Source organism: Neophocaena asiaeorientalis, unplaced genomic scaffold, assembly GCF_003031525.2.
Source record: "Neophocaena asiaeorientalis asiaeorientalis breed wild unplaced genomic scaffold, Neophocaena_asiaeorientalis_V1.1 scaffold185, whole genome shotgun sequence".
Taxonomy (NCBI): domain Eukaryota; kingdom Metazoa; phylum Chordata; class Mammalia; order Artiodactyla; family Phocoenidae; genus Neophocaena; species Neophocaena asiaeorientalis.
In genome coordinates this window covers 301,816-314,190 of record NW_020171809.1, presented here as the reverse complement: position 1 = coordinate 314,190, position 12,375 = coordinate 301,816, and the positions used below count along the sequence as shown (strand labels likewise).

General features: G+C 48.5%; 1 protein-coding gene across 1 annotated transcript in view; it reads left to right on the top strand.

The window, feature by feature from the left end:
• Nucleotides 1-12,375, top strand: part of FARP2 (FERM, ARH/RhoGEF and pleckstrin domain protein 2) — an 87,516-nt gene that overhangs the window by 41,251 nt on the left and 33,890 nt on the right. The window contains exons 9-10 of the mRNA XM_024760193.1: nucleotides 4,165-4,312; nucleotides 12,202-12,297. Of these exons, the coding sequence (XP_024615961.1) occupies nucleotides 4,165-4,312; nucleotides 12,202-12,297 (244 nt within the window). The remainder of the gene's footprint in view (nucleotides 1-4,164; nucleotides 4,313-12,201; nucleotides 12,298-12,375) is intronic.

Here is a 12,375-nt window from a genome sequence, read left to right as displayed (position 1 = left end):
GCGGGGCCAGGACGCGCCCCTGGAGGATGGGGGTGGGGAGAGGCCCCACAGGCCGTGAGAAGGAGGCCCTCAGGACAGGGCCACGAGCAGCCAGAGGAAGGAAGACAGCCTGGGGCCGCGGACCCCAGGGAAGAGTGCTTCAGGATGGGGACCACAGCCCCGTGGGAGAGGCTCACTGCCGGGCCCGGTGGGTGGGGGTTCATGACGTGACCCCCCCCCATGCATGGGGAGGCCGGTGGGACGGTGACCAGTCTATGCTCAGTCACACTGAGCACCCGCCTTGAGGGGAGTAAAGCACCAGAGAGAGGTGGCTCCACGCCTGCACGTCCTGTGTTCGTATGCACATGTGCACGTGTTTGTAAGTGTTGCAGATATCTCTAAAGTTTGTATGGAGACACAAAAGACCCCAAATAGCCAAAATAATCTTGAGAAAGAAGAACAAAGCTGGAGGGATCACTCCCTGATTTCAAACAACTACACAGCTACAGCCATCAAAACGGGAAGGAAGTGGCATAAAAACAGACACAGATCAGTGGAACAGGACAGAGAGCCCAGAAATGAGCCCACACACTTGTGGGTGAGTGAAAAGAAACAAGACTAGACAATGGGGAAAAGACAACCTGTTGAATAAACAGCATTGGGAAACTGGACAGCCACACACGAAAGAATCAAACTGGACCCCTTTTTCACACCATATACAAAAAATAAACTCAAAATGGATTAAAAACTTACATGTAAGGGGACTTCCCTTGTGGCACAGTGGGTAAGACTCCACGCTCACAATGCAGGGGGCCCAGGTTCCATCCCCGGTCAGGGAACTAGATCCCACACCACTAAGAGTTCACGAGCCGCAACTAAGGGGCCTGGCGGCCGCAACCGAATAACTAATATAATAAATAAATGTTTTTAAAAGATGACTTACATGTAACACCTGAAACCATAAAACTCCTAGAAGAAAACAGGCAGTATATTTTTTGACGTGGGTCTTAGCAATACAGTTGACTGTTGAACAACATATGCGTGAACTGGGTGAGTCCCCTTATACAAGGACCGTTTTCCGTAGTAGATGCTACATACTACGTGGTCTTAGGTGGGTTGAATTCTCAGACGTAGAACCTCGGATACAGAGGGCTGGCTGTAACTTACGTGCAGAGGCTCGGTGCCCCTAACCCCCGAGTTGTTCAGGGTCAACTGTGTTTTTGTTTGGATCTGTCTCCTTAGGCAAGGGAAACAAAAGCAAAAATAAACAAATGGGACCTAATAAAACCAAAAACTTCTGCACAGCAAAGGAAACCATCAACAAGACAAATGGCCACCTACTGAATAGAAGATATTTGCAGATTATATGTCTGCAAAAATATACAAAGAACTCATACAGCTCAACATGAAAAAGGCAAACAACTTGATTAAAAGCTGGGCAGAGGACCTGAAGAGACATGTTTCTAAAGAAGACAGACAGATGGCCAACAGACACATGAAAATATGCTCACCCTCACTAATCATCAGGGGAGTGCACATCAAAACCACCATGAGACACCACCGCACACCCGTCAGAATGGCTGTCATCAGAAAGACAAGCAATGAGTCCGCAGACGAATGGGTAAAGAAGACGCGGTATGCATTGTGCGGTGCAGCACTACTCAGCCATAAAAAAGGCCGAAACTTTGCCGCTTGCAGCAGCCTCTGGGCCGGGGCGCATTGTGCTGAGTGAAAGAAGCCAGACAGAGAGAGATGCTGCACAATCTCACTTACGCGTGGGATCTGAAAACACAGCAGACTAGTAAACATAACAAAAGAGACCAACTCAGATGTGGAGAACAGACTGCTGGTTACTCATGGGGAGAGGGAAGCGGGCAGGGGTGAGATAGGGGCAGGGGATTAAGAGGTACAGACTACTAAGTATAAAACAGATAAGCTACGAGGATGTACTATACACATAAGGAATAGAGCCAGTAGTTTATAATAACCATAAATGGAGTATATAACCTTTAAAAATTGTGAGTCATTATATTGAACACCTATAGCTTATATAACATTGTACATCAACTGTACTTCGATAGAAAAAAAAGACAAGAGAGGACTTCCCTAGTGGTCCAGAGGTCCGTGCTCCCAGTGCAGGGGGCCCAGGTTCCATCCCTGGTCGGGGAACTAGATCCACATGCCACAACTAAGAGCCCACATGCCGCAGCAAAGATCCTGCGTTGCCACAGCTAAGACCCAGAGCAGCCAAAATAAATAAAAAATGAATATTTTTTTAAAAAAGACAAGAAATAAGTGTTGGCAAGGATGTGAAGAAAAGGGAACCCTTGTGCACTGTTGGTGGGAATGAAAATTGCTGCAGCCACTATGGAAAATAGTATGGAGCTTCCCCTCAAAATTAAAAATAGACTCAATACTCTCTAATGGCCTATATGGGAAAAGAATCGAAAAAAGAGTAGATATATTAGATTCACTTTGCTGTACACCTGAAACTAACACAACATTGTAAATCAGCTCTACTCCAATTTTTAAAAAAAATTAAAATCAATAAATCAAAATTAAAAATAGACTCAATACTCTCTAATGGCCTATATGGGAAAAGAATCGAAAAAAGAGTAGATATATTAGATTCACTTTGCTGTACACCTGAAACTAACACAACATTGTAAATCAGCTCTACTCCAATTTTTAAAAAAAATTAAAATCAATAAATCAAAATTAAAAATAGAGCTACCATATGATCCAGCAATTCCACTCCTGGGTATTTACCCAAAGAAAAGAGAAACACTAACTCGAAAAGATATATGCACCCCAGTATTCATAGCAGCATAATTTACAATAGCCTAGATACAGAAGCAGTGCCCATCAATAGACGAATGGGTAAATAAGATGTGGTGGATATACAATGGAATCATCATCTAGTTGAAGATGATTTATTCAAATGCAAGTTAATAGATGTCTATATCAACTTCAGAGAACAGACATTTTAGTCAAAGAATGGAAATCACAAGAATGGCATAACGCAAACAGTTGTGTTATTCCTTAAAGATCCAAAAACTCAGGCATTCAGAAGTAAGAAGAAAAAAAGAGTTGTTAATGGAACATCCCACATGGAGTGTTTGGGACTTAACCTGAGCGTCACGCCTTGGAGCTGCTCGGCGCCATGTGGGCCACGTGCGAGGCGTCAATAAAACCAATTGTTGTGGTGATTATATTTTTATTCATTTTGATAATTTCTTCTTCTTTTTTTGCGGTACACGGGCCTCTCACTGTTGTGGCCTCTCCCGTTGTGGAGCACAGGCTCCGGACGTGCAGGCTCAACGGCCATGGCTCATGGGCCCAGCCGCTCCACGGCATGTGAGATCCTCCCGGACCGGGGCACGAACCCGTGTCCGCTGCATCGGCAGGCAGACTCTCAACCGCTGCGCCACCAGGGAAGCCCCAATATGTAATATTCTTAATATTTATGAGAATATTTGGCTGTAACTGAGTAAGTAGTCACTTTTTTAGCAAAATATTTTTATATAAATTTTATTTATTTTTATTTTTTTTGCGGTACACGGGCCTCTCACTGTTGTGGCCTCTCCCGTTGCGGAGCACAGGCTCCGGACGCACAGGCTCAGCAACCATGGCTCACGGGCCCAGCCGCTCCACGGCATGTGGGATCTTCCCGGACCGGGGCACGAACCCGTGTCCCCTGCATCGGCAGGCGGACTCTCAACCACTGCGCCACCAGGGAAGCCCAATAATTTCATTTTTATAAAAGTGTATTCTAATGGTTAGAATTGCACTTTTTGAAAATAGTTTTTTAAAGTTTTGAAATGGGTTTAATGAGATACTAGAGTTATCTGTGGTATTTCCTTTATTTACTATTTGTCTCTCCACATAATGTTTGCACATTACTTTGTATTAAGACAAAATTATAAGGCTGAACATCTAATGAGTGCAAAGAAAACATTTGACCCACTAGGAAATGGATTACAGAATAGAAGCAAGCGGACGTTTCCGTGGCCTGTGTGCGGTGTTTTGTTTGATGTGTGTACATAAACATACAGTGAGTGACCGACCCTCTGAAGAACAGAGCCTCCTTTGTTGGTTTGTTTCTGTGGTCTGTTTTCCTGGTCGCTTCTGTCCTGTGTTTCGGCTCTTTCAGGAGTGCTGTGATCATGCTGTCTTTTATTACAGGGGCCAGACGCCTGCGGAGTCGGATTTCCAGGTGCTGGAAATTGCCCGGAAGCTGGAAATGTACGGCATCAGGTTTCACACGGCCTCTGACAGGGAGGGGGCCAAGATCAACCTGGCCGTTTCCCACATGGGCGTCCTCGTCTTCCAGGTAGGAGGGCGGCTGTGCTGTGGCTTCTTGGGGTTGTTTTACGTTTGCTGGGAAGTCTTGGTTGCTGAATCCGTCTTAGACTTGGAGGAAGAGCTTTGCGGACCCTCCGATCCGACCTCTCACCCGTTAGAGAAGTTGTCTTCTTGTCCTGGACTCACTGTCACGGGGCCCACGGCCCGCAGGGCCCTCAGTCACGTCCCACTGTCCTTCTAACGTTGACAGAAGGTCGCCCCCGTCGAACCTCAAGCCTGGCTCTGGCTGCGCTGTAGGGCGGCGTCCACCCCCGCGGGGAGGCCGCTGCCCTGTGGGGTCTCCGCCACGGGTCCCAGTCACCGTTCAAAGCACAAGACAGAACAGCCTGGGGACCCTCCGAGGGCAGTGCTAGGGTTCCCGGGGATGTGTGCGGTAGCGGCGTTCGGATGGGTGAGTGTTACGTAAAGGGCCACTGAGTCGTGTTTGTGGTGAATGTCCTTGTGCCGGGCCGTGGGGTGTGACGCGCCTGGAAAGAGCTGCCAGGGCGCCGGCCTGCAGCTCCGGAGCCCGCGCCTCGCCAGGTGCTCCCGCCTCCCCTCCAGGAGCTGCCTGCTCCCGGCCTGTGGAGTCGGGTGCCTCCGGTGGAACGTGGTGCCCAGGGTTGGCAGTGGCGCTCTTGGCGCCCGTCTGGCTTTGCGGCTCTTCCCGCTGTGGCCCGTCTTCGCTGCCGGCGCCTGAAGCAGCTGGTCTGATCCAGGCCTCCCTGATCAAGGACACTTTGTTTCTTCTGCTTTTCCTTTCTCTTTCTCAACTTAGCCAGCAAATTTCAATTTCCCGTAGGAAAAAAAATTAATTTTGCGTTTAGAATGTCAGTTCTGTTACATTCCACCTGAAATCCAGGCCCTTTGAGTGGTGTCCAGGGCCTCCCACACCCGCTCCCTTTGATGGCGGTTCCTACCTGGCACAGAGGGGAGATCACGTCCCTCAGGATCAAGCTGTTGTCATTTCTCCAGAAAAGGACAAATAATTTATGACCAGAAGAAACCGCAAAAGCATGAGGTTAGAGACTTGATATGAAAGGCGGCAGATTGAATTCATTTCCACTCCCTCAAAATCCCCACCGGCATGACCGTTAAGGAATTTTTTTTTAACCTTACATCAGTAAGAACAAAGAATGGAAAAGGAAACCACAGAAAACAAGGACTATCGCCAGAGTCTGGGGAGTAGGGAAGCAGACCCTGACGGCCCAGCGAGGAGCCCGGGATCCCCAGGGGGGCGGGGAGGCCGGATGGGGCGGGGCCGGCAGCTACAGCACGACCCGCCCCTCCAGGACGAGGCGCCTCCCTCCCCTCGGAAGGTGGAGATGAGGTGCCTCACGAGCGGGTTCTGACATCGGGGGCCCTGCTGCAGCCCTGGGAGCTGCCAGCCAGCACTTCAGAGCCTCCTCTTGTAAAGACTTCCATCTGGAAACACTTTCAATTCAAACGTCCCAAAAAGCTGTGAGAATGAGGATAGCACACAGAGACCCCATGCACCTGTCACCATTTGCACCTCCCACTGACATGTGTTCTCATCCCTGCTGCACAGACACACGCCCAGACGCACACAGTTTTTTTCTGAAGCCTTGGGGAGTAAGCTGCACACGTCAGGGCCTTTACCCCGAGAACTTCGGTGTGTGTTTCCCAAGAGCAGAGTATATGCTCTGTCGTGACCACAGTCAGTCACCACTGAGGCCGCAGGCTCTTAACACCTGGCACACGGGTCCGTCCTCAGTCCTGTCAGCTGGCCAGTGGTCTCCCTGCAGGACAGGATCCCATCTAGAACCAGGCCGTCACGCTGCAGTCGCCTTTAATCTGGAACATTCTTTTTTCTTTATCTTTTATGAAGACGGTGTTGAAGAACACAGCCCCTTTGTAATAGAAAGTTCCTCGTCTGTGTTTGTCGGCTGTTTTCCTGTGATTAGATTCAGGTGACGTGTTCCCAGCTGGACCACTGCCCAGGGGACATGTGTCCCCCTCGGGGGTCACACCCGAGATGCCACCTGGCCTCCCTGGCGATGCAAACCTTCATCGCTGTGTTTTCTGGTTCTTCTACTGCATAGTTACTGGTTTTCCTCTTTCAACTAATAAGTGGTCCATGGAGAGGCGCTTTAAGACACAGATGTTCTGTCCCTTGTCAGATATCCCTTAGACTAGCGTCCCCTCGTGATGCTCCCTGGCCAGTGTTTACCAGGATGGTCATTAACTCAGGCACACCCAGAGCCTCGCTGTTAAATAAAGACAGTGACCAAGGGTCGCCAGAAATTTGAGGAAAGCCTTTCTTCAAGGGAAGATGGTATTTGAGGGACACGTCCCAAATTTGTGCGAAGAAGAGACTCAGAAGAAACAGAAACTGTGCTGGGGGTGGAAGAAATGGAAAGCATGCTTCCTCAGAGAGGTTACTGCTTTTCATCTATCAGATTGGCAAAACAGAAAAATCGCTTTACCCACATCGCGTTCGTGGGGAACAGGAACACAGCTTTAGCACGAGTGTAAACGTTTCTCTTGTGATTTTTTATTCTGGCCTTGTTTGTAATAGTAAAATACTGGTAATTAATTATTAGGAGGCTGGTTAAATAAATGGTGGGGCATCCATATTATGGGATAATTGGACAGCTGTCCAAAGGTTGCATGTGCTCTCTGTGTCCTGATACGTGGAACATTCTTTGAGATGTATTGTTAAATGGAGAAGATGTTCAAAACTGTGTGTGGAATTTGCTACCGCTTATGGGGAAAAGAGGGGAACTTAACACACACACACACACACTCTATTTATTCCCTACAAAATAAACTGGTGTTGACTGCCCCTAGGATGGTTACTATAGCCTGCAGGCTTTTGGAAGTGGGGAGAGGGGCCTGTTCATTCTGGGCTCAATTTTGGTACCTTAAGAATTTGAACCTTGTTAGTATGTTACTGTATTACATTTTCTTTCTTTTTTTTAATTTAAAAATACTTTATTGCTAACAGTGTTAACTGCCATCTGAGCCTTCAGAGTCATAATCTTTTCCAGCAGTAACATCAGTGATCACAGATATCATAACAAATACAATAATGAAAGTTGGAAATATTGTGAGACTTACCAAAATGGGACACAGAGACACGAAGTGAGCAAATGCTATTGGGAAAATCAGCGCCCATAGCCTTGCTCAGTGCAGGGTTGCCACAGACCTTCCATTTGTGTGTATTACGTTTTCTAAAAAGCCTCACAGAAATAAGGGAAAAGCTTGCATCTCTGAAAGAAGAGCAGGGCAGTTACGGAGAACAAGAGTGATGCACGTTGGCGGAACGAGAATGTTTGGAAGATGCAGTTGAGGAAATCTCCACAGAACAGAATAAAAGATAAAGGGTGGGCTTCCCTGGTGGCGCAGTGGTTGAGAGTCCGCCTGCCGATGCAGGGGACACAGGTTCGTGCCCCGGTCCGGGAAGATCCCACATGCCGTGGAGCGGCTGGGCCCATGAGCCATGGCCGCTGAGCCTGCACGTCCGGAGCCTGTGCTCCGCAACGGGAGAGGCCACAACAGTGAGAGGCCCGCGTACCACTAAAAAAAAAATAAAAAATAAAAAGATAAAGGGTGAAAGATGGGAGAGAAAAGTAAAGAAAATTCCAGCGCCATCCAGGAGGTCCAGCACCCCAGAATTCTAGAGGCAGGAACCAAAAATCAGTGGAGGAATTGTTAAAGAAATTACACGAGAAAAAGTTTCCAGAACTCAAGGCACAAAGTTCCAGGTTGAAGGTGCCTGCAGGTTCCAGTGTGACGGCAGCAGGACTCGTCAGTGCGAGCTGCCAGAGGTGGGGGCAGTTGGAGAGCTGCCGGGCTAGTAGCGGCAGGACTGGAAACTGGAGACCGGAGGTTCTACACGTGAAAGAAGAGCATTTCCAGCCTGGGATTCTGTGCCCTGTGCAACGCGACTCCTGTACAGAGAGAACATGAAAGCATTTTCAGATATGCAGGTTTTCAGAAATTCAGTTCCTGCACAGCCTTTTGAAGGCCAACACTGGAGGAGGGAGAAACTCGGATGGGAGCTGAGGAAACAGGGTGACTCAGATTGGAGAAGGCAGACGTGCGGGCTGTGCTCAGATGGGGAGAACGTTCGTCAGCATAAGCACAGAGGCGGCCTCCAAGAAAGGGCTGATCAGGGGAGCTCCCTGGTGTCCAGTGGTTAGGACTCGGTGCTTTTGCTGCCAGGGTCCGGGTCCAGTCCCTGTTGGGGAACTGAGATCCCGCAAGCCGGGAGGTGCGGCCTGTGAGGGGGCAGGGGGAAGAATGAGCGATGGCTTCATGGGTTAGACCGTATCAAAGAGTTCTAAAGGTCTGCAGGGAAGTTTGGGGCTGAATTAGCGACGGGTACCTAGAGATTAAGCAAATGAAAAGAAGCAGTTAGTGACTCCAGGAAAATTAAAAGCGAAGGAGTGGACTTCCCTGGAGGCGCAGTGGTTGAGAATCCGCCTGCCAGTGCAGGGGACACGGGTTCGAGCCCTGGTGCGGGAAGATCCCACATGCTGTGGAGCAGCTAAGCCCAAGCACTGCAACTACTGAGCCTGCGCTCTAGAGCCCACGAGCCACAACTGCTGAGCCCGTGTGCCACAACTGCTGAGCCCGTGAGCCACAACTGCTGAGCCCGTGTGCCACAACTGCTGAGCCCGTGAGCCACAACTGCTGAGCCCGTGAGCCACAACTGCTGAGCCCACGTGCCACAACTGCTGAGCCCGTGTGCCACAGCTGCTGAGCCCGTGAGCCACAACTGCTGAGCCCGTGTGCCACAACTGCTGAGCCCGTGAGCCACAACTGCTGAGCCCGTGTGCCACAACTGCTGAGCCCACGTGCCACAACTGCTGAAGCCCGTGCACCTGGAGCCTGTGCTCCACAACAAGAGAAGCCACCGCAACGAGAAGCCCACACACCGCAATGAAGGGTAGCCCCTGCTGGCCGCATCTGGAGAAAGCCCACGTGCAGCAACGAAGACCCAAAGCAGCCAAAATTAATTAATTTTAAAAAGCAAAGGAGCAAAGTATAGTTATAATTCAGGTTGGCTCAACTTGCAAGCAGTACTTACGTGATCAGTAATATAAATACCGAATTTTAAATTTACCAAAAATGGAGGGAGTGTGGGGAGGGGTGGACGTGAGGTCGTGGTGGGTGTGGAGGTCCAGGAGACGAGATCTCAGAGCAGGGTACAGTAGCAGCCTTGGACGAGCTGTGTGGACATGCGGATGCAGGTCCGGAAGGCGGTTCTGTCCGGGGGAGCAGGCCTGAGGGTGGCCCGGAGAGCCCTGAGTCTCCGGGTTCTGTTTCAGGTCTTACTTGGCATTTACAGCTGAGCTGTGGATTTTTTTGATAAAATACAAAATGAAGGCAGTGGCTCTGAGTGGCGCGCTGCTCGGTGAGTGTCAGGGTTGCCCAGGGCAGAGTGAGGGCAGTCATCCGTGGATTCTTTGTTTCGATTTATGACTCGGTTAAAGCCCTGGGATGTGGTGATTTTTTATTTTGACCCAAAGGGAAAATGGGAAGGCAAGCTTGCAGCTGGGAACAGTGTGTCTCTCGCTCTTTTCTGTGTGTTCCTGTGGAGGACAGGCCCTTCCCTGTCCCTCCTGTGGCCACCTGCTTTCTTAAGCCTTTGCCCTAGGAACCTACCATCTAGAGGTGAGAGCTGAAGGTGGGCGTTTTCTTTTCTTTTCTTTTCTTTTGTTGATGTTTTATTGTTTGGTTGTTTTGTTTGCTTTTTTGAGAACCCAGTTGAAAACCCTCAAATATTTTACTTTGAGTAGCAGTTGAAGTGACTTCGTGTCTAGACAGTGTTGGGAGCTGGGATACTTGGGTCTCATCTAGACCCTGTCATTTGTATCTTGGCCTCAAGGACACTTCTTAACTCAGGAATTTAAAAAACTGGATATAATTCACACATAACGTAAAGTTCACGATTTAAAAGTATAATTCAGTTGTTTTTAGTATATTTACAGAATTATGTCACCGTCACCACTAACCCCAGAACGTTTAAATCGCAGCCTCACCCCACGCACCGTAGCAGTCACTGCCCGCCCCTGCTTTCTGTCTCTGCTGATTTCCTTGTTCTGGACGTTCCTGTAAATGGCCTTTGTGCCTGACAGCTTTCCCCGTCTCAGAGTTTGTCCGTGTCATGCATGTTTCAATGCCTCCTTCCTCTTTAATTAAGTTGTTGTGGGTTTTTTGTTTTGTTTTGTTTGTTTGTTTGTTTTAGTATCTCTGAAGGGAAAACATTCTTCACCTTGCCACCCCCCATCTTGAATTTGTAGAAAAGAGTAAATGGTCATGATAATCGAGAATAGAAAAGAAAATGCCAGAAAAGTGTTTCAGTCCGTTTAACATTTTAATTCTAGAAATGTTTCAAGGTTATGGAAAGGATATGAGAACAGTAGAACGTGCTCCTTCCCCAGAGACCGCATCCAGCTTCCACCAGTTGCCCCAGTCTCGTTGGTTTCAGAAGATCCCTTCTGAGGCCAAGCGCTCTGCCCAGTCAGGATCCCACTCTGGCCTCTTCAGTTTGGAACTCTCTTCCTTCTCTCCTTGATTCTCCTGACCTTGATGCTTTGGAAGGTTCAAGGCCAGTCATTTTGTGACATGGGCCTCCCAGCACCTGCTGACGATCAGACCCTAGTTAAGCTTCTTGGGCGGGTGAATGACAAGCGAGTGTGCCTGGTGCAGCCCGCGAGGTGGCCCACGGTACCTGTCTGTCCCATTGCCGGTAGTGCCAGTATCCATCACATGGTTGGAAGGCGTTTGACAGGCTTCTTCGCTGCAAAGTGACTTTTTATCCTTTGTAATTAGTAAGCATTTTGTGGAGAGATACTTGAAGACTGTAAATTTCCCGGATGGTTGCCAAAAGGCAGCTTTTTAAATTCCATTCTTCATGATCCTAGAAGGGTTTTCTCCTCGTTTGTTTATTGTCTTTACGTCCCTGTGGATCATGGGTTTGTATTATAATCGTACTATCACTCAAGTTATAATTCGGGTTATAATCTGATACTTGATCTGTTGTCGTTGTTTGTTTTGATCTTTAAATTGACCCACATCAGGGAGTCCCTTCGGGTGGCTCCTGTGCCCTTTTCTTTTTTTTTAGATTTTTTTTGATGTGGACCATTTTTAAAGTCTTTATTGAATTTGTTACAATATTGCTTCTGTTTTATGCTTTGGTCTTTTGGCTGCGAGGCATGTGGGATCTTAGCTCCCCAACCAGAGATCAAACCCGCGCCCCCTGCATTGGAAGGTGCGGTCCTAACCACTGGACCACCAGGGAGGGAAGTCCCTCCTGTGTCCTTTTGACATTTCCCCATCATTTTTTGAGCACTTGTTTACTTTCTTACACAATAAGATGGTCCAGGTTCCTTTGTTCTTTGCCTGCCCCACCCTGGAAGAGCAAAGGGCCCTGGTCTCCTTAGTGGACAAAATTGTTTAGAAGCTGAAGTCCTTGCCCAGTGTGCCCACTCTGGAGAGTTGGGGGTTCAGCCTTGGGTCCGGGTCCCATCCGGCACCCCTGGGATCCCTCCGTCCTTCCCTTCAGTGAGAAACCCAGCTCCGCTCCAGCCCCGCCCTGCCACCACCAGGCCCCTCCCAGCCACCGTCCTCGCAGTAGGGGGGCTTCAAAACTGTTCACTGTTAACATTGAAAACAAGAGGTTGTAATAAAGCTTTATCAAAGAAATAAAGTTTTCTTCCTAAAACAGAGAGATTAGTGTGCTGAGTATTGACATTTTAATTCAGAGTCTTTCCGAACATAAAGTGTCAGGGGCTTGCTGTGCTTTTTGGCAAGGATGTGACTTAACCTTCTCTGTTTCATGAAAAGTCGTGTGCACGCGTCAGGTTACAGATGTTCCTCAACGAACGTCTGTGTCCTGAATTCCAGAGCAGCACCAAGATCAACACTTTCAACTGGTCCAGGCTCCGGAAGCTCAGCTTTAAGAGGAAGAGGTTTCTTATCAAACTCCACCCAGAGGTCCATGTAAGTATTATTTTGAGAACTTTTTAAGTTGTAAGAGAATTTACTCTGCTAGAATACTGAGTTTTTAATTACTTCTTT